The 22,906-nt window shown below is 43.3% G+C and overlaps 2 protein-coding genes across 7 annotated transcripts in view; both read right to left on the bottom strand.

The window, feature by feature from the left end:
• The window catches only part of SLC25A51 (solute carrier family 25 member 51), a 292,109-nt gene that overhangs the window by 106,213 nt on the left and 162,990 nt on the right, over positions 1–22,906 (bottom strand). The window lies entirely within an intron of this gene.
• Positions 1–22,906, bottom strand: part of ZCCHC7 (zinc finger CCHC-type containing 7) — a 114,374-nt gene that overhangs the window by 34,463 nt on the left and 57,005 nt on the right. For all 6 annotated transcript variants that reach the window (XM_052701460.1, XM_052701458.1, XM_052701457.1 and 3 more), the window contains 3 exons: positions 9,942–9,985; positions 8,708–8,833; positions 6,909–7,079 (listed from right to left, as the gene is read on the bottom strand). In XM_052701460.1, coding sequence (XP_052557420.1) covers positions 6,909–7,079; positions 8,708–8,833; positions 9,942–9,985 — 341 coding nt within the window. The remainder of the gene's footprint in view (positions 1–6,908; positions 7,080–8,707; positions 8,834–9,941; positions 9,986–22,906) is intronic.

Raw genomic sequence — 22,906 nt, 5'->3', positions numbered from 1 at the left:
CTGCTTGAGAAAAGCATGATGGTGAAGAGTCACACTGAAACAGCGAGCATGACAACTTGTTTTGCATCCTTTGTGTCACAGTACATAGTACAAGAGAATGGCCTTTCTGGGAAAGACAAATTCTAACTTTTTTGGTTGTCTGGAGGAATGATGAGCTCGCTCAGCCACACGCATAGAGGAGAACTTGTGTTCTAACCTCTGCTTCTATGCGCAGCAGAAACATCGAAACTGGAAGGCTGATACAAAACAGCTGCAGTAACTGGGCTTTGTAAAACACTTTCAGGTTTTTGATAAAGCTCCATGGAGGGTTCTCACAACTCCTTAAAGAATGTAATTAGCAGAGGCTCTATACATGTACATCTCTTATCACAATCAGTTTGCAGCATGAAAAGAGCAGAGACTACCAGCCCACGGTCTCAACTGTAAGCTGATGCCTCATGATGCCTGAAGTTGAGGCAAGCATGCCTCCTTTCCCTTGCACACATCTACAGCCAGATGTTTTCATCGCAGTGACTTTCCAAGCTGGATGAAGTTTCTGTGTGTTCAGTCAATAACCTTCCAGGGGTTTCTCTCAAACCAGCTGGCTCAGCCTCCTCTCCTGCCCCAGCAGACTTTGTGCATCTACTGCATCTTTTGGTAAGGATCCTCACCTCATAGGTCTCTTACTTCATTCTGCCTCTTCTGCACCCGGCTCCCCCTGCTTTCATTAGATGCTCCCTAATGACTGCTCTGAGATCAGCAATGAACAACTGATCCTCAGTCACTGCCTCCAGTCACAAAGGCTTTAGATCTTTACAGGTCTCTCTGTCGTCTGTCTCTCAGGACAAAGAGGCAGCTGAGCTGAAGGATGCAGAAGAAAAGGACCATATCACCTACTTCTCCACTGCTTTCCAAATGATTCCTAATATTCACCATCTGTTTTCCACAGCTTCTGAGCAATGAAGTGATTTTTTTTTTTTTTTTCAATCATATCTTGTAACTCTAAAATTAAGTCCTGAATAGTAACGGTAAGCTCAGAACTCATTCCTTCCTATGTAAATCTGCAGTTATTTTTTTTTCCCAGGTATTATACATTATGTTTAGTGCTACTGAAATTCATCCAACATTTTATTGTGCCCTCCCTGCATTTATTACAGTTCATGTGCAGCTCTTCACACTTAGCTCATCGTATCATTGACACATTAAATTCAGTCGTCTCCGCAAATACTGTCTTTTGTTGGCACTTTTTCCACATCACACTTGCATCTCCTGCTTTTATCCTCTTGATCCATGCCTGTTTTGCTTCCTTAAAAGCTTTTGGTCAGAAACTTTGTCAAAAGGCGTCTTGAACTTGTAGACTACGTTAACTGAATCATGTTTACACAAACGCTTCTTGACTTTGTCCTGTAAAAAACCCAGAGCTTTCTAAGAAGCAGGGTTTTCTTTACAAAAGCCATCCTGAATCTGCGCACATAAATCGTATTTATACGCCCGTTCCAACACCTGATTTGTCATCACAGCTTCTGTTAATTTGCCTGGTGCACACACTGGGCTGACAGGACTGATCGCCCAACTCTTTCTGGGACCTGTTCTAAAAACTGCCACTGTGTTTCACTTCTTAGAATCATAGAATCATAGAATCACCAAGGTTGGAAAAGACCTAAAAGATCACCCAGTCCAAACGTTCACCCATTCCCAATAGCTCCCACTAAACCATGTCCCTCAACACAACATCCAGCCTTTCCTTGAACACCCCCAGGCTCGGTGACTCCACCACCTCCCTGGGCATCCGTTCCAGTGCCTGACCACCCTTTCTGAGAAGTAACACTTCCTCATGTCCAGCCTGAATCTCCCCTGCCGTAGCTTGAAGCCATTCCCTCCAGTCCTCCAGTCCCTCCAGAGAGCAGAGGCCGACCCCCAGCTCACTACAGCCTCCCTTCAGGAAGTTATAGAGAGCAATGAGGTCTCCCCTGAGCCTCCTCTTCTCCAGGCTGAACATTCCCAGCTCCTTCAGCCTCTCCTCATCAGCCCTGTGTTCCAGACCCCTCACCAGCTTTGTTGCCCTCCTTTGAACACGTTCCAGGGCCTCAATATCTTTCTTGCAGTGAGGGGCCCAAAACTGAACACAGCACTCGAGGTGCGGCCTCACCAGTGCTGAATACAGGGGAACAATCACCTCTCTGCTCCTGCTTGCAACGCTGTTTCTGATGCAAGCCAGGATGCCATTGGCCTTCTTGGCCACCTGGGCACACTGTCAGCTTGTATTCAGCCGAGCATCAATCAATACCCCCAGGTCCATTTCCTCTACGCAGTCCTCCAGCCACACCGCCCCAAGCCTGCAGCGTCGCCTGGGGTTGTTGTGGCCGAAGTGCAGGACCCGGCATTTGGCCTTGTTGAAACTCATCCCATTGGCTTCAGCTCAGCTCTCCAGCCTGTCCAGGTCCCTCTGTAGGGCCTCGCTACCCCCAGGCAGATCCACACTTCCAGCCAATTTGGTGTCATCTGCGAATTTACTGAGGGTGCACTCAATGCCCTCATCGAGGTCATCAATAAAGATATTGAAGAGGACAGGCCCAGCACCGACCCCTGGGGAACACCACTCACAACCGGTCGCCAGCTGGATTTGACTCCATTCACCACCACTCTCTGTGCCCGGCCCTCCAACCAGCTCCTTACCCAGCCAAGAGTGTATCCATCCAAGCCTCTGGCTGCCAGCTTCTGCAGGAGAATGCTGTGGGAGACAGTGTCAAAGGCTTTGCTGAAGTCTAGGTAGAGCACATCAACAGCCTTTCCCTCATCCACCAGATGGGTCACAGATCATAGAAGGAGATCAGGTTGGTCAAACAGGACCTGCCCTTCATGAACCCATGCTGGCTAGGCCTGATCCCCCGCTCATCCCACACATGCCGCATGATCTCCCTCAAGACAATCTGCTCCATCACCTTCCCTGGCACCGAGGTCAGGCTAACAGGCCTCTAGTTCCCCGGATCCTCCTTACGACCTTTCTTGTAAATGAGAGTCACAATGGGGTCTTGACCATCTGTTGGTCATTCAGGCTTCCTGTCTTGACTTAAAGAAACGCCTACTGGGGCTGAGCCCAGTGTTGGGCCGAGGTGTCCAGTGCTGACGGCACAGGACTGTGCTGGTGCCAGTCAGTGTCGAGTAACACGTCCCCAGGTGCCACATCTCCAGACTCCTGCAGACCCATCTCCATTGCACAGCTTTATGTTTAAGCATAAACGTGTGTTTAATTTGCCTCAAGGGGGTCCAATAAAAATTCCCCAACTCTGCATCTCTAACTGCTTACCAGAAAGTGCTTGTAGAAATATACCCTTCGTAATACTTGTATTTAAAGGAATGGTACTGTAAACATTGGCTATAAGCAGAGGTACAGCTAGAAGAGGATGAGCAAACTTAAATTTGCAACATCCAAATACAAAAAGAAATAGTACTGGATACATGGTTTGGTATCCACCAAACAGACTTAACATGGTCTGCATACCTCAAATACTGTTGGATGTGGTAAGCCTGTAACAAACACTCCATTTTCTTTCTTTAACTTCTTACATCTGCTGTGTTAACAAGTGACCTTCAGGAGCAGGATGGACACACAAACAATGCAATTCACTGTCCCTCTCATCCTCCTAGTAATGACACTTAGACAGCACTTCACAGGAAGCTTCCATGTTTGACAGGTGAGCTAAAGGGTCAAATGTGGGTCCTTCACATATTTTTGTGTGCAAATTGCTTTTTTTTTAGGAACAGTATAGAGCACAGAAGTCTAATTAACATGCATCAGGACTGAATTTGTGGGACAACCAAAACCATAATATTGCATGAGGTTAAAAAAACAGAAACATACTTAAATTTCATCTAATTCACCTATGTTTTATTTCATAGCAGTTCATATCAGATGAAAAGGCCTTCAGACTATATGTCTTAGCAGTCTGTGCAGCATTGCCACCACTGCTACTGAGAACACACAGTTAAGTTAAAGAATAGACACAACATGTTTTTAACCTGTATTTTTGAGCTTAAAAGAGAAATCTTCACATTACAGTCACAGCTAAAGCTTCTACTAAACTGAATTGTGACCTACTAAAAAGTACCTTAGAACCACAGCATGGTTTGGGTTGGAAGGGACCTTAAAGATCACCCAGTTCCAACCTCCTGCTGTATGCAGGGACACCTCCCTGTAGCCCAAGCTGCTCACAGCCCATCCAGCCTTGAGTGCTTCCAGGGAGAGGGCATCCACAGCATCTCAGGGCAACCTGTGCCAGTGCATTGCCACCCTTACAGTGAAGAGTTTTAAGAAACCATGTAGTTTGTATTTTTTAAATGTATTTCAGCACTATTTATGTATTTATATGAGAAGTATACACATTTAAAAGCTGTGAAGAACTTCGTACACAAATAGAAAAGCATGAATATAAGACTTCTCCAAACTCTGTTCTAGCATCACTTAATTTCATGAAGTGACTATATCACTGTGACATCATTCTGCCTTAATTCTCCACATCTTTACACATAGAAGTGAGCCAGGAAAGCCTTCCTTGTTTTACCAGTCCCTTTTCTACCAATCTTCCAGTTGCTAAGGACTGAATACTTTCTTGCCAGTATCACAGAATACCTTTGAGTAACAGTTTCTTTCACGCTTGGAACATTCTTGCCAAAACAGCTTTCCCAGCACTGAAAACTCACACAGTTCATCCAGAAAGGAAAAATGTAAAACACTGTCATGCCCAGCTTTGAAATACACCGCACCTACTGAAACAAAGGCTGCTGGTTTGTGAATACCCGACGTTGCTGTAAAAAATCCTGTTTTACATATTTATATGATTATTTAATTTGTTTGTTTTATGTTTATAGTGTTTAATATACATTTCTCTCTCTTTATGCACATGCAGAATCTGAAATATTGAGACAAGCTTTTATTGGGCTACAGGACAGCCAAACAGCAACGTTCAGTGGTGATGTTCAAAATGTCTAGCTTTATTTCAGGACAAGCATAGTGAATGCGTGATGCTACGTTCCTTACGGCCAGGATTCCTGGTTTCTGTAGAGCTGATCACCACTGGCTGTATGGTATCAAACAACTTTCATGGGCAGCAGCAGCAGCTTCAGGCAGACAGTCAGTAACAAAAGTTTCTTCCAAAATGCATTCAGAAGAATGTTTCTAAGCAAAGAGCATTCACACTGAAAAATGTGCTTCTGTAACCACAGATTAAAATGGTAAAAGTTTTGAGGAAAAGGTCTCTCCCAAATGAAAGCAGATGTCCACGACCTTACACCTCACATCTACTGCATAGAGAACACACTTTTTCTGAATGGCTTTTAATACACCTCACTACACTTTGGATACTTGACCATTGCTTACCACTTCCATGCCTATTTTTGTGCTTGAGCTATTCACTCATTTATCCAAGACAAGTCCGAGCGCTCGCTACAAAACAACAATAGTAAAGTGCGTGTGTTTCATGGGGTCCCTCCTCTTTACAAAATAAATGAGATCCTTTCTCTCCCCTTTTGCTGCTCAACTTGAAGCAAACAGTCAGATACCTGATGGGAAATAAAGCTGAAGATTCAATCTCGTAATAAGCATCTCACAGACACACGAAAGGAGCATTTCCATATTCCCAGCCAACAGAGACGTTATTACTGAGTGCAGATGCAAGCTTTTTTCTTAATATAAAGTATGAAGATCATCATTTGGACTACGTTCTTTTTTGCCTTATTTTGAGACAGAAGTAGTGCACTATGATGTGAACAAGGAAGTACCACGACTGGTTACAGCACCTGGGTGTCCACTCAGTCTGCAGAAGCTGCCCTGGCCCAGAAGGAACTGCTGGGTTTTGAATGATAGCAGCGAAGCAGGATAACATCGCTGAGGTTCTTGTGGGCCTAAAACAAGTATCAGTAGATCCCAGGTATTAGATGTTCCAGCTGCTCCACTGCTTCATGAATTCTCTTACTGAACACAAACGAAGGGACTGCTCACAGGGATATGGAATTGGAGAAATAATTGATTTCATCATTATCTTTCATCTTGCACGTTCAAAAACAAGACAGAACTCTACCAACAAACAGGAACAAACTAAGCTGAGGCCCACAATTGTGGTTGCAGACATGCTTCTCTGCAAGCCACCATCAGATAAAATTGTTATTCATCTCTACTTACCTAAGAGAAAAACATACCACTTCCATTCCATTTGTAAACCACATTTGCAATGTAAAATGCTGCAATCATAAACGCCAAACCCACGTAGACAGTAGTTTAAGCTTCTACTGTTTTTCCTTGATGAATACATAATCATGGTAAGAAGTCATTTGAAACTCCTAGAGCAGAAGGGCTGCTCTACACCTCTTCTAATGTGCTCACAGCACGCCACGTCTTCTGATTTCAACCTTCCCGCACTTTTTCTTCACAAAAATGAGAACTGTTCCATTCTTTACCATCTGTTGTTATTTCCAATGGTTCTCCAAGCACACTCAAACACAGTAATCTGAAGTGTTACATTTAAAGAGTTAAATGTAACATATAATTTCCAGCATGTTTCCCCAGATGTTTTTAACCACCACACTGAAACTGTTGGAACTGCATTTGCTAGGTTTTAAAGTCCTTTTTACCATGAGCAGTGCGTACTACAAAACTGTATCAATTGACATTTTTCATCACCCTACCTAAACTGGACAAAATTAAACTAAACTAAATATCAAGTAAGTGCTTACAGCGCTCCAGTTTGTTTTCTTTGGACCACTTTTCATGTAAGCAACTACAACATTTCCACACGTTCATACAGACGTGCACTCGATACAATGAAAGCTAATCTGAAATGACAGTGGTGCTTGTAAACTTCAATTTTTGACAGATAAAAAAACAATGGTGAATGTTTTGTTTGTTTTGGTTTTCTGTCATGGACAGTACTCACGTCAGCATAATGCCCCTTCATATCACAGCGACTGCAGTGCTTATTCCAGTACGATCTCTCAAGACATTCCCTAAAATAGTGGCCAGGCAAACAGCAGTTCAAACAAAACCGAGCTGGACAAGTGTTCTGTAGATGACCTCTTTCTGCACACAGGCAACAAGGGGGAGTTTTCTGAGGAGAAATACAAGAAGAAGTATGTTAAGTGAGTACACTGCGTAAGATTTCAGAAAGCAAAACAAAACATCACAGGAGGAAATGAAGAAGAAAACATCCTAAACGAATGCCTGCCACCTACTAGGAACTGCAGACATCCTATGTTTCATTTAGAAACTGCAGCAAAGGTAGACTAGAAAGAGAGTAAAAGTTCAACTTCTGACTGCGTAAATCCCCGTATTCTCCTGATTTTGACCTTGCATCACAAGTACTTGTCAAATGCTCCTGTAAGTAGTGTTCAGTACGCTCTATGAGCACTTATTTTTTAGGAAATCCCTCAAAAGCTGAAAAACAGAAGTACACCACTGGAACATCACACCAACATACTGGCATAGTTTGTAAATGTGCTCTGTCACATTAACCACTACACTGGGAATGGATGGAGACACTCTTCTTCACATCAGCCCACATGGAGATGTCTTTTAGCTTGCTGAGAAACAGTGCAGACAGCACACCCACGTTCACCTGCTGCTGAACAACACCTGCACGGCCTCAAAGATCTCTCAGTTTTCCACTCTGACCTGCAGACTGGGTGCAGGTGGGCAAGAGGTTGTCAGGAGACACAGCCAGGAAAGCTGGACCAAGGAGGTAGCCCATACCACGGGACATCACGCTCCACAATAAAATGGGGGCAAAGGAGGTTTTCCAAAGTAGACACTGCTTTTGTATCACTTGCTTTCGTTTTTTTATCTACTGCTATTAAACTGTCTTCATCTTAAGCCCACATCTTTTTGTGCTTTTGCCTTCTTAGTGCTCTCTACCAGTACGGTTGACTGAGTGGCTGGCTGGGATTGAGCTGTGGCCAGCTTAGCCCCGTGCTTTGTAACTCAAGCAGATACATGGACGCCCTCACAAACATAAAAAAGGTACTCTGGGACTAAAGCTGTGTCTGTTTAAAACCAGTTTTCCCAGTGATTGAGCGCACCTTCGCTCCACGAGCTTACGTTTCAACTGCATGAGATGCAGGCACGGGACAGACGCTTTAAAGGAATCTGCTTGATACTAACATGCAAAGTTTCAGTGCAGGTAGTGGCCTCAAGGACTGAGGGGTGGATTTTTTCAGGCTTTGTTGCAAGGACTGATAAATCCAGACCCGCGTGCAGCTGGCACCATTTCTGCACAACACAGTCTCCAAGTTTTAAATCTCCACCTCCTCTAACTCACGGAGAGTCGGAAATTTCCAAGCATTTGGCATCTATCCAAGCTGCTTAAAGCAACTCCATGTTCCTCACATCTCTATAACGTTATCTGCATTGTGGTTCATCACACAGGAATTCATTTCATTCATTTACGACAGGTGATTTTTGGAGTCCTCAATGCACTCCTTCTTGAACATAAATTTTAAACATATTTGATATCTTAAAGCTAGTCTTACACTATGAAAAAGATACACCTACGCTGTTATCTCTTTTTAACCTGCTTATACTTACAGATTTCTTTATAAAAGCAATAACCTCCTCAGAACAGACGGTTAATTTCATACAGTAAACCTTGTGCAAGCTACCTTTCAACCCCAAGCCACCGAAACAAAATTCCTAACAGCAAGCAGGAAAGTAAAACAGCTGAATCTGTAACGTCGCGTTTACCTTTGGAACAGGGCAGTTTTTGGACAAGTGCCCTGGTCTCCCACAGTTTCTGCAGGTAACGTTCTTGTCGGCTGTGTAGTAGCGAACACTCGTGCGCCTCACGCTCGCGTAGTTACAGATCTGTGCCTGCAGAGAAAAAAAGAGAAAAGACATTTATCACTTCAACCACTCGCGGTTTGCTAGAAATGTGTAAGAGTCATTGCTGGCAGTGTTCAGCCAGCAGCCTAACACAGACACCATTTACACATCTGGAGTCGAACTGCACAATTCTGTTCTACACAGACTGGCAGTGCCTGGCTCAAACTTTCAGTTCAGGACATGATTTTTTCACTGTTTAAAACTACAGTCGTGAAATTCTGCTTTCTCTCGGTCAGCTGAAACACTTCTACTCACTGTGCAATTTCTTGATGAACTGGAATTTTTATCAGAATGCAAATATAATTAGTAGTAATGGCAAATTCAAGTCACAAGTTCTCTGGAACACATGGAGGGAAACTTGGACAAAGTACAATATCATGTAAGTTTAGATAACCTGCAATTGTACAGGAATTTTTTTTAAAGAAAAAAGGTATTTAACAACCGTGAATTAACACTGTGGACAAGCAAATCACAGAAGTACAAAAACACGAGTTCTCTTACGAGAAAAGCTTTGTTAATGTCACCCTAAGGCAACCTGCCTGGGTAGGAGTGTTGGTCAGGTGGTTCCTAAGGTCTTTTTTGACCTCTATCGTTCTGTGAATGCATGACATAAACTGTAACAGCTCTTGGAAAGAGAAATCAGGAGATGGACCTTCTAGCTGAAGCTTACTCTCCCTGGGTGCCAGGGTACCCTCCACAAATGCTTCAAGTTACAGCCTAATAGCTTTAATGGCTGAGCTGAGCCCTTCCTCGGGAACTGCAGGCTGCCCAACCGCCCACAAGAGACGTCTGGTGCCGCAGTGCGGATCGAGCAGTCACAAAACAGTTACTTCACAGAGACTGGGAAGGAAGGACTGAGTTTCTCATTGTTGAGGAGCTCCTGTCCTTTCCTCTCTTCACCACTATTTGTCTGCCTTCCCTGACAAGTGAATGTCCTCCTAACGAACAACTGCTCAACTTAACCTGCCAACGGAAGGACATTCTTAAGGCTTCCATGCAAAAATCCCAGATGGATTTTCCAGGCCTGCTTATCTTGGTCAGCTTGTTAGTAAACACAAAGATAACAAACATGGAACAATCTGGTTGTCTGTGTTACCTCTAGGTCTTTATTACTGATGGACCAGTCCACATCAGTGCCTCCTGGAAAACAGAAATACAATGAATTATACTTAACTTAAGGACATTTTTTCACAGCATATTCAGATTATGATTACTGATGTTACTGAAATTGGTAATAGATTCTGAATGTACCAAACAGAGAAACAAGTTCTATTTCCAGGAAAGGAATGCTATCAACCTGCCTGTCAGCAAATCTGATCCACCTTAAAATCAGGACATGCTTAACCAGTTGGACCATATCAGCTGCTACCCTCTTTTGCCCCTTCATCCCTAGGGTACAGATTTAAGCAGGTTTCAATTTGTTCAGATGCAAGGAATCCAGAACCGACTGCAGAGCATGGCCAGCTTAAGTACGTGGGTTGTCTGAGCGGGAGCATACAGAACACGAAGCTAACACACAGCCCAGAATTACCCTTCTTCCTGGTGAATTCAAACATTCTACGTCTTCAGCACAGCTTTTGAAGGCCGCATGCCAAAATGGCTTTATGCATAACCACAGCAACTAAGACTAATCCAAGTAACGCTACTCCAGAGCAGGGCCTGGTAAGGTGCAGTAAACAAGAACAGCACGCTGAATGAACAGCTATCACACCATGACCTTCTGACACACAGAAGTGGAGGAAGGAAAAATGAAAAATCAGAAGGAAATAAAAGGCAAAAAAAACCACAAAACAGCCTGGAAGAACAGGGATGCAGTAAGAGCTGTTCCCTAGTTCTGCATGTCAATGGTGTTTACTTCTCTCACTGTGCAAAGACTGAACATTGCAGTATCTTTCTTACCATCACAGAGGATTCATGTCAACAGAATAGCTGGCTTTGCCTGTACTTTCACAGTAACTGTTACAACCCGTGTGTGAGTAAATCCCATGCCTGCAGGCTAACGCCAAGAGTTCTGTCCTCTGCCAACAACTGAAATCTGAAACATCTGTACATGTTATTAAAACAAATTGCAACATCAAGAATTACAATTATTAGGAAAAAAAAGCACTACAGATGTATCTAACTTTGATTGTATTATTCATTTCCAGTAAAAGACGGGCGATTAGCAACTAAAATCATACCATATGCAATATCACCTGTAACTGTTTAACACGGTGGAAAGAGCAGCCATGACAGCAGAGCAGCAAGGTCCCAGGCTGCAGTGAGCGAGGATTCACTTACATGCAACAGCTGTGGGCACAGAAATTCAGAGAAGAAGCTGCTTGCCTTCAGAAGGCCTCAGAAGGTATGCAGGGATCTCCAGTGAGGTTGCCTCACCTCCACTGCCTGCCCTTCAGTGAGGGCTGGGAAGGGGTGGATCCTGGCTCCAGCCCTTCTGGCCACTCAGGTACAGTACATTGCACTGCATGCACCTGAGCTCCCCTGGGCTGGCCCTGCCTTCCTACCAGGTGCTCCATCACTGCTTCAAGCTCTGCTAAACCTCCAAACTAAAAAAAGTCATAAATTCAGCTGAAACACAAAGCCCAGTACCCACACACAAGGTATGTCCCTAGAACATATGGTGGGTGCTTTAGAATTACACCTGTTAGCTGCTCCGCTTCATCTAAAGTCAGGGCTAGTTATATCTGACTACTCTCAGCAATGCCCTAGAATATGTATTTTTTGCACTAACGCCAAAATCTCAACAAGCATCACACAAACATTAACAGCAACTTTGCTGGCCTACCTACAAGCAATTGGAGTGGTACATTATATTAAGTATGTTTAAGTCATAGCGTGGATAGCAACTGGCAAAGCAAAAACTGCAATGCAAGATCCAGATGCTTCACCCAAGCATCATTCAGGATAGACAAGACCACCATAACAAAAGGTGGTATCACCCATCTAGGCCTGGAGACTGCTCCTTCCAGGCTGCCTGGATTCCAGCAGGGGATGGGAGGAATAGCACCGTGTAGGATGTCTCTAATGGAAGCTATTCGCAGGTATGCCCAAAGGAAAATTAGGCCTTTTGGTGCCTAGTCATTAAAAGTAAAGAAGCACACTTACTGATATATTTCAGTGCATTATTTATTACTTGGAAGCCTATTAAGAAAATTCATTCATAAAGAAAAATATATTTGTAATTCAAATGAGTCCTGTGAATGCCACATTTCATAGAAAGGCATATGCAGGATGGTTGACAGGCTACAGATCAAAATTACCAGCAAATTAACTCCTGTTAATCATCAGACATGTCCTTTCTAAGAACAAACAACCAAGTTTCATTTCTGTGCTGTCAAAACCCCCATCTTCCCTGGGAAAACCGTGATAAAATGATTAAAGAATTGCTCGTGTTAGAAACTCAAATGGCTCAAATTAGAAAATACTCAGAAAAGCATTAAGGTGCAATGCAGCACTAAACTCCATCGGCTCCGCCTCCTGCCAGCCATCCTCCTGCCCTCCTGCTGCCTCCCAGGACGATGCCCATCAGCACATGCAGAGCTCTTTGCCCCACGCTCTTCTCCCCGCGCTGAACTCCTCCATACCTGGATGTAAGACCAAGGACACAGTCCAACCCACCACCCCGGGCACTGCCAAGAGGAGATGCTCCGGGACCTCCACAACTCCAACCAGAAGCCTCAGATCCTGTCCCGGGACTGAGAAGGTAACTTTGATCTTCAGAGCTCGGACACAGAACAAATATTTGCGGTGATTGCTGAGTTGTGCTCCGTGGTAAACGCCCCCACAACAAAACCTGCTACCTGTCATTTCTCACGACATGAAAGCATGTCACGGTTCTCAGAGAGGAACGCACACACAGGATGGCTGTCTGCCTCGGGAGCTAAGGGGAGAAGTGCTTTCCTCCTCTTTTACAGCACCTCAGTGCAGCAGCAGCTTAAGAGCCATCCGGATAATCTCTGCCACGATCCCCACAGCTCTGTGAGGAGATTGTGCTGTCATCCTGCAGAAACAGAGCAGACAGGATATAAAGGGTCCTGCAAGTGGATTAGGAAAACCCCTCCAGAACATCTTCAAAAATTTGCTATACTTTCCCTTCTCATCTTCATTTGTTAATAGCTATCTTTTTAAAAATAATTATATCAACATCTATGCCTCCTCTATGAAGTTATTTTCTTCAGGGCTAGCTATATCTGACCTTCTCTCAGTTGGAAGAAATGGCCTTGTTAAGTTGCAGAACAGAACAAAATGACAGAAAAACAGAGGCCAGAAAAAATGGCATGCAGGATGCATGCATGCAGTTCAGGTTAAAATGGAAGCCCTGAGCAAAGGTCTGCCTTTATGCAGCGCTATCTTTAGCTGTCCTGTAGTCCTCTACAAGAGCACACAGTGCACGACGACTTCGTTCTTATTTAGAAGAAGAATGTTCCAAGATCACCGGGATTCACAAACATCATTCCACTGGAATGAAAATGTGAATCTCAGAGCGGGGCTCAACACGAAGCCAGATTTGCAGTCACTGTTCAACATGCTTTCAAGCTTTCTTTCTTTCATTTGCAAGAAGGGGACAGGCAGGGAGGAAGGACAACGATGAGCTGTCAGAACCTGGAGTTACCCAGAGGAACAATCCATTTCCGCAGAACAAAAAGTGACCTGGAATAAACAACAAACTACTCAGGATGTACTCTTACATCCTGTACTGCTGTTGATCCTAGCAACCAAACACATGACCCCCAGTGTGCAAACAGGACGACCTTGTCTAGATTTTTACCTCTTCCAAAGTTGCACTTTTATTTCCACTTAGTGGAGCCCAAAGATTGCCATGTTCTCTTCCCCTGCAAAGGTTTGTTTGGTTTCTGCACATAAAACCACTGTGAAACCGTAGAGTCTGGCTGCTCAGCTTTGCAAATGAAACGCTCCCTTTTTGTGAAATGGAAAAACAGGCCCCGTTGCCCCTTACAGCAGGAATATACATGCAGCCATTTTATTTACTGTATTTTATCAGCTGCCCTCAGAAATGGGTGCTTCAAGTTGTGACAATTTGCCACACAGACTGAAGGGAAAACACATTTCAGAGCTGAGCAATGAAAATTGGTCTTTGAGAGATAATTAATACAAGGACGCCCCAGAACGCAGAGCCCTAATTACAGCCCACTGTAAGAGCTCCGAGGTAAGGACTGTTCCAGACTTCTCTGTGAACAACATTTACAATTTCACCGCTGCTGGCTGCCACTGCAGTAACAAACAAGTTTAGGATGGGCAAAAGGTGATTTACTTAACAATTAGACACCTGCTGTTGCAACGGGTCACAGGTCGACACCTCTGTAGCTGACAACTTTAAGAGAGCCATGAACTCCCACATAGGTATCAGTCAGTACCACCGGCAGAAGTTCAGTGGGAGGCATTTCTCACCATGAAGAGACACTGCTGCCTCTGCCTCCGATGCCCTGCCATGCATGTGTGTGTCTGTGCAGACACACGAGCAGCAGCACACATTGTGTGTCGGTGAGAAAACACCTCCAGCGCTTTACTTTCAGCAGCCTTTCATTGACCCAGCGTGGCGTTTCCGAAAAGCATGAAACGATTAAAATGCAAACACACATTAAAATACAAACTTACAGTTTTCTTTTTCTAACGTGCACGCTCACACAACTGTCCCTCCTTTCTGTCTCATGCCATCAATACTGCTTCTGTTAGACCTGACCACTGCTGGAAATGTTAATTCACAGAACTCTGTGGCTCATGATTTTCAAAGCTCAGTGCAACATTTGCGGAACAAAGTAGGTTTTTCTCTCTTTTTGGTGGGTACAAGTATGGGGACCACAGGAACAGTTAAATTCATGGCATGGTTGGTCTACCACACAGTCGGGGGAATTCTTTAAATAGAGCCTGTCACTCTCTTTGCCCATCAATGGGATTTCCTTCTCAAACTGCTGATTCGTTCAGGTACACAACAGAGGAAATTTCAGTTAACCTTTGTTTCACCCCAGGGAGAAATCTGTCTGTAAAAGTATAAAATGAATAGATTAAAAAAAAAAGAAAAAGAAAAAGAGAAGAAAAAAAAAACAAAAGCTGCAGGGTTATTCTTCCTAGTGTTCACAGCAGTCAACGTTAAACAGAGAAAAGGAGGCAAACGTGAACATTTCATTCCCACCAGAGAACAAGGTACAATACATCAGTTAGAAATTCCGACGTCTATACTGTGATTCCGAATTTAGAAGAGGAAAAACTGAACACAAATCTGTTGTTCCCACAGGACACATCAAGAATTCGTTTTCTGACTATTTCCTATATGCTTGAAAAGGACTAGCAACTTACTTTGGAGGCAAAGTCTTGTTAGTTGTTTGATTAAGCTGTCTTAAATACCTTTTACATTCTAACAACCCTTGGTCACGAGAAAAGTAATGAAGGCTAACTCAGGAATACATACGGAAAAAATGCAAAAACACTTAAAATTAGAAATACAGCCAAAAAATAAAGGGAAGTTTGGGCAAGATTACTGACAAAAATGGCGCTGTGTGGATCTAAACTGCACATGAAAAGGCCCGTTTGAGATACAGCTGCAATTCCAAAGCTGGAACAATCACTTTCATTCTCGATGCCACTCATCTGACAACAGCCTTCAGTATCAAACTGAACGCCACTGCAAACCTCTTCCCAGCTACCTTGTGACCATTTTCAGGCAGAACTTGGGCGCTACGACCATGGGGCACAGCACACTAGAAAGCCTCGTCTCCATGGAGCTGACTCCTGATGATCAATAGGATGCCAGAGCTGGTTCTTTACTACATCACTGGGACAGTTTCACCTTCTGGATTGTTATCGTGCAGCCAGCTGAATGGTGATACAGAGCTCTTCCAGGGAAGCAGCTGCAAGCAAAGCTGGATGCTGTATGAGCATGCTAAATCTTAATCATTTAATCGGCACTTGAAGAGTGGTACTTATCGCAGTTATCTGCATTAAGAGTCCCAAAGCCTAACCAGTGCCTCCCACTGTTCTGATGAATTTACAGACTCCTCCATATAGAAGGCTAAGATGGTGCTTAGTGCATAAGGCTGGAGACTCAAGAGAACTTTAATTCACTTTTCCAGTACTGTTTTAATGGAAAATCCACAGCTGAGATTTGCGAATCTATTCTGGCATCGTATCACACCTTCATTGCATCAATATAAAATAAAGGAGATACAAATGCAAAAGGTGGAACAAATTCCATGAAGTGTCCTGGAATGAGGTCTCTATTTTGGCAAAGCTACTGCGCCTGAAAAAAACACCGTCAGAGATGTGGTCGCAACATTATGCTCCTCGCCAAAATGGAGGGCATACAGAATTAAAGCTCCCTGGAAATGACTGCTTCCTACTTCAGCTGGAGCACAAACCTAAGGAGAACTGTAAACACCAACTGCGTTTCAGCAAAACAGCACAGCTCTTTTCAAGCTGCTGTTCAGAAGAAGCATGGAGCTAAACTCCTGAGTTTGAAGAATAATCATGTGGAGGATTATCTGGGACATAGATAGCTTAATCTGGGCTCCTGTCTCTATTTTTGCTCTGAAATCTCAAACGCATTTAACAGAGTTTAAAAGACAAGCGTATTTCATCACAGGGTTACTATTAGTCTTTCAGTATGGGCTAGGATTTAGGTTCAACTTTCATTAACATTAGTATTTAATTAATATTGTGCATTAGGTGAAATCATTCTGCTTCTAACGATTCCTGCCTGCACTGAAGGTCAGCTGAGTCTCCCACGTACAGAGATGGATGATGGAACACAAAAAAAGAACAAAGTGTGTCCAGGATGATGCAGAGCTGGTGTGGCCAGACTGGAACGGCTCCTAAGGGGACAGTGCTTTCACATTCTCTCCTCAGGAACATTACAATGAACTCTGTAGCCCTTGTGCTTTGATTCTGGTTTGGCCCTTCTGCTGTTTGTAAGAGAAGCAATTTGTAGACTGTTAACAAAACAGAACTTAGACCGTGCCCACAGTTTCTAACGGTGTTTTCACAGACACGGCGGAGGAAAAGCCTCAGCACTTCCTAAGATGCAAGTGGAGGTGTGAACCCCTGGGTGCTGAACTGTCACATCCCCAAAACACTTTACGAGTTTTTAAAGGCAGTGTAGATCTCAACAATGATCATTAGCAGCCCAACAGTGGAAGCAGAACTGAACATGGAGATGTTTGGGCTGCCTTCACTCCCAAGTGAAACAAATACTGGAGAATTCAATCAAAATCATGCTGAACATTACATTTATTCTGAGAGCATAAATGCAGTTTGAGCTAAAGCTAATATGGAGACCTGGAACACATGGCATCTACTCAGACTTATCCCTAGTTGTGTTTTGGTCTTCTAAGGACTGTAACAAAGAAGGAATAAAAAACACATGCAGAAGATTCTGAAGAATATTCACCCTGAAAACAACACTTCTGCATTTCAGTAGAAGAAATTAATTTCAGTTAATGGATTTTCCATAAACTAAAAGATCCATCAGAGAAAACCACCCCATCTCCCTGTGGGAGGCACGCACTGCACCTCAGCACTGCCGTGCCCACACTGCATCGTCCCCCAGCTCATGCTTGACAGCACAACCAAGACAGGAGAGGTGACCTAATAACAATCCAGGCCTCCCATCGCGAACCACAGATCACAGATGCTGCTGACAAGGTGTAAAGCATGACGTCATTTAGTGAGAAGAAAACTCAAGGCTTAACGCCCTGCTCCGATGCTGCTTTTCTGACCTTAATATGATCCGGGCAGATTTAGTTTAGCCCGCGTCCAAAAGCACTCAGCACAAAGGCTAAAATGTCATCTCAGCACCTTCCCCGTGGTTTGTAAGTGACATCAAAATTACGTACACCTCTGTGTCTGGAGGTGCTCAAGAAATGTGCAGATGTTGTACTGAGGGCTGTGGGGTAGTGGGCAAAATCAGTGGTAGGTGATCCTGGAAATCTTTTCCACCCTTGGTGATTCTTCTGAGAGTCACCAGCACGGGGGTTTGTAGTTGGTCCTGTTGAAGATGCACACCACTCTCAAACAGCTGGAGGATCACTGAATGCTTCAGGCTTAGCAGTGCCAAACAGCATTAGCATGCTGAGGATGCAGTTTCGGCATTCATACTTCCTATGAGTTATGTTATGCTTTGAAATGCAACGAAGAACTCATTATTTTGGTATACTTTGCTTTGTATGAAGTAAAAGCATCCTCTACTTGGAACAGAAAATAACTATGATGAACTTCATTCTTTTGCTTGCAAAAGGGAAGCGTGGAGCTCCCCAGAAATCTTTCATACTGGAAAAACAGTATGCTAGGAAACAACTACAGGGCAACGGAAAATGAGCTGACCTTGCTAAATAATTCTTACTGGCTAGTGGGATGGTTTTATCCGTGCTTGAGGACCAAAGCAGAAAATATGCCACTCTTTCCTTCTCTTCCCTTCCCCCCCAAAAAAAAGGAGAGGGAAAGTGGGGAAGAGGAAATGTAACCTCTGCTTACAAATAGCAAACAGCAGTTTTCACCAAGATTATATCATTTCTGCTTACCTAAACATTTCCCACAAGAAATAAAATTGAGACCCAAGATTTCACCTCCTTTTTCTGTGAACGCTGGAACAGTGGTCTCCAAAGTGGGGGGCACACACCCTGCCTGGAGGGTGCACCAGCCACTGCATGCAGAACAGGAACAACACAGAACCAAGATATTTTATACCTCCAATAAATTAAAAGGAGATGCATTTTTTTCTCCACTCTCTTGCCCTTTCTTACCTCTTTTTTTGTTTACGATTTATAGTGTAAATAATATATCCACACAGAAGTATATACATATTATACATGGACAACAAACAAACATACAGAAACCGGGGCTGTGGGCAGAATTTTTACTGACAGAGGGTGCATGACCAAAACAGTTTGCAAATCTCTCACCGCAGCCCAGCTCTCCCTGCTAGGTCTTTGCCCAACAGTAAAACAGAATGAAGTCAATTTTCCCTCGTGAAGCCTGCAATGAATCGAGAAATGCAGCTCCTCACATAATGTTATTTCCAGATCCTCCCACGGTATGCTTAAAGGACCAGGTATATCTTCCCTTTGATCAAAAAAAAAGCTTATGCCCTTTGCCTGCAGAGGGGAACACGGAGTAACTGCAGCTGCCACTTACACAGTTGTGTCAAACGTGTCTTGTGCAATATCTAAAAGGCACTTATTTATGCTTTCAGATTGCTTCTACAGTCTTGGTTTCGTTTCTGTTTTGCTTTTTTTAAATTCTCCCCCTCCTCACAGATACCATAGCAATAGGAAAATCCTCCAGATTTCTACCAAACCCAGTATGGACTTCAATTACATTAGTGAAAGGGACAACTGTCTTCCATACCTATGACACGCGAGGCCCTGTAACAAGGAGAGCCTTTCAAGCAATTAAGGTCCTCGATAACCTCTTCCCAGAGTTCCATCATAAAGAGGACAAGGAAAGACAGTCCCAACACTCCCAAACACTGCTGCAGAACGGTTCCTTCCTGGCCACCTGTCCTTTTTGCACCCAACGTCACCAGGGCTTCAGGGCATTGCTGGAACTGAGCAGTGTGGCTCGCAGTCCAGACGTTTATCCCTGCGATTCGTTTTTTCCCATGCACTCAGCTGTTCAGGACAGTTGCCATGAATTTTCCAGTCATGAAGGTGAAGTGTTGTGCTGTGCTCGCCTGGGATTATCGGAGTGTGAAAGGTGGAGGCAGGTCTTATTTTTAGGTTTTTTTTATTACCAAGGACTGGTTAAAGCGTTTTACTGGTAATTACTCCAAAACGCTGACACCAAAAATGATATAATCTGATTCTGAACTCCTGCATCTCTGGTAACACCGCGGACGTGCAACAGAAGTCAGAGGAAAAGTAAGCCCTGTTTCTAATGAACTGCAATTAGACAACAGCAATGCAGATGCTCTGAATGCACTACTAACCAAGTTTCAATAGCCAACAACCATTAAACTAGAACCACAGTGCTTTTTGTTGTACTCCGTGCTCTGATTTATACTTAGAAAGAAGTGATATATAAACGTAATCTGTGTTGGATGTAATTACTGCCCTTATCACTGTGCTGCAAACAATTGCCATTAAAATTCGAAAGTCCTGTTCTCAAAAAAAATAAATTAATTTTTTTCCAACTTCTGGATGAATAAGCAATGAGTAAACATCAGATCAAGACAGAAGTGCCTGACTCACGTTACACCAGGTGGATACTGCTCAAGTTCTTCCACGACCCATGGCTGCGCTCAGGAGTTCACAGCTGCGCTGCAACAAACAGAACTCACAAATCTCTTTGGTTGTACCTTGCTTTTTCTGCATTTTTATTCAGAGAGTTCAGTAACCCCTCAATGAAAATGAATGGAACGTAACTACTGAATAGTGGTGTGAAATTATTTTTAAGTTAGCTTTTTAGGAGACAGTTAACAGCAATTCTTCCTGGTGCTGTCAGGGCTGGGAGGAGGGCTGCACGCAGACTGCTCTCACCTGAACTCAGAGTGCTTCCAACTCTCAACAGCTCTGTTTGAAAAAATCTGTGCAGTTCATGCTTACAGACCTCTCAAAAAACTCTTTGTATCCTCTTTCTTAAAGCAAACTTCTTATGTTTCAGTGTTCATTTTTTAATGAATAACATGCTTTAAGATAAGTGTCTGCTTCAATCAGCTCGATAATTTCACGCCTGGGACTGAAATATCTGTATTAATCCCTGCATGCTGACTTTTTCTCTTTTTTTTCTTTCAAGTTTGGATTTAAGTCAATCTTTTCTGATAAAGGCTAATCAGTTTAGTCCACATACATCAAGTGAAAGTCCCTTACAGTGCTCACCACACAGAGTTATGATTCTACTGTGCAACCTTACTGCATTTACTTTCTGTACTGCAAGCCAGGGCAATAATTTCTGAAATCTTTGATTCAGGTTTTCCCCTTTTCTCTGCACAATAAAAAGGGTATCCGAATCAGTGACGAAAGGCTGCTTGTGAAACAGATCCTGCTTCAACCTAGCAACACACAAAAAACTAGCCCCATCACTGGGGAAAATTATCAATGCCTCATTTAAAATGTGCAACCAACCAAATTTCCTGAGCAGCGTAGTATCTCGTTGCTCCTTTAAAAACAAATAATACAGACACTCTCTCAAACTCCCACTGTCTTTCATTAGGTTCTAAGTATAGAGGAAAGAGACAAGAAAAGCAACAAAACGTCACGTCTGAGACCGAAGCCCTCAGCAGTACAGACTCTGAACTGGGAAACGGAGTCACCACAGATCTCATGAAAATGAATTCAATTTCTAGTACAGTCTTGAAGAGCTGAGAGCCAAACATGAGACAAACCTCGCAAGAGATATTTGTGATTGAAGATGGCAGCATTTAGCGGGTAACTTCAAACAGACCAGGTAGACATCAGAAGGCAAAAGAGAAGACAATTCATCTCTACCCTCTTGTCTTCAACGAGTCATCAAGCGTGCTGAGCCGACACTGCAGGCCAGCACTGCATGAAGGCAGTATTAACGTTCGTAGATTTCCAAAGAGAAGAGCTGCAGTCCTGTCTTATTTGTCATGTCTTCATAATGAAATGATAGCCACATCTGAGAGGCTTTATTTGCTGTGGTTTTATGAGACTGCCAAATACTCGCAATATAAAACTTGTTTCTTTTTTTTTTTTAGCAACACTGATGGTTTTGGTAGCGAATCAAAGTCAAGACATCTTCACCTGAACCTCAAAAGCTATAGGTGTAGAAGGGATTTGGGCTGGAGTAAAAGCCCACTCCAGGGACTGCTGTCAGCAGAGACAATATTGGTGAGGAACAGCACTTCATTACAGTAGTAACAGAGCTGCACTGGCAAAAGTGCATCACCGAGTGCAATGGGCTCATCTACACAACAGCGTGTGACCTCACACTCAAGTGCTTTTACACACGCGCCTTGTTCTGCTGGCCAGCAATTACCCGAAGGTTTGGCTCTGATGCTGAGTACAGTTTATAAAAATGCACCGATTACAAACCAGGCTCACAATCCTCTGCCCATAAACGTCTTCCAAAATGAAGGTGCGATAAAAGGCAGCAAAACACTAACACGTGTGGCAGTTCAGACTGCGCTGCAGATAGCCTCCGATCGCTGTGCTGGAAATCCGTGAGCAATAAAGAAATTCCTGGGCGCTAGCCATCGTCCCCTCTTCTAATGCGCACTGGTGATTCAGAAGAATTGGTGTGACTGAATTCAGAAATATGTTTTGCATAAAAAAATTCTACCGTGTGAGGTTGAAAGTCATATACAAATTGCCAAGAAAATGTCCAGATGGTAAATACGAAATTCCCTGCTTGCACATTTGCCTCAGTTTAGCCTGTGTTCGTATTAGCTCAATAGCTCAGAGATGAAGGAGGTAAAAATGTAACTTTTAAAATGTTTTTTTTCAAAGAGAAGTGCAGAGGGAAGTACAAGAGAGTAACAAGCTGGAAGCCGTGGTCCACTAAAACTCTTGAAATGATTTTAGAAAATGAAAAAACAGTACAAAAATAGAAACGCAGACACTGAAGAGAAATGCATCTAAGCCAACCAGTTATTTAAACAAAACTTTATACCGTTCACCAGCATTATCACAGTGAGTGAAATGAGGGGGGCCATCTACTTACTATTAATCTCAGAAGGGAATGCACAGCTCACTTGCACATCATTTCCCTCTCTTGGAAATATAAAGAATGATAAATTAACTGCTTGTTTGAAAAGAACATATCTAAGGAGTTGTAGAAACACTCGTTTCCTTTTTTGCTATTGTGTCTGATGACATGCTCTCTGAATTACATACCTGCCTCCAGCCTTCATTATTTTTGTTTCATTATAATGAAGATTACACTTTGACTTCCAAGGTTCGTCACCGTTAAAAAATCCTACATAACCCTTTCTTTTCACTGCAATCTGAGTACCGTAATAAAGATTCTCTCACATCCTTTCTTTTTACACATATTTCCTCCCCCTTCACCACTGCTTTGCAGTGGAGGAAAAAAAAACAAAACAAAACAAAACAAAACAAAACAAAACCCCAAACCCTCCTAGAAAAAAAATAC

Source organism: Tympanuchus pallidicinctus, unplaced genomic scaffold (assembly GCF_026119805.1).
Source record: "Tympanuchus pallidicinctus isolate F22 unplaced genomic scaffold, pur_lepc_1.0 scaffold4, whole genome shotgun sequence".
In the NCBI taxonomy this organism is placed as follows: Eukaryota; Metazoa; Chordata; class Aves; order Galliformes; family Phasianidae; genus Tympanuchus; species Tympanuchus pallidicinctus.
Note: the sequence above shows the minus strand (reverse complement) of the source record. Positions and strands in the feature narration are given on the sequence as shown.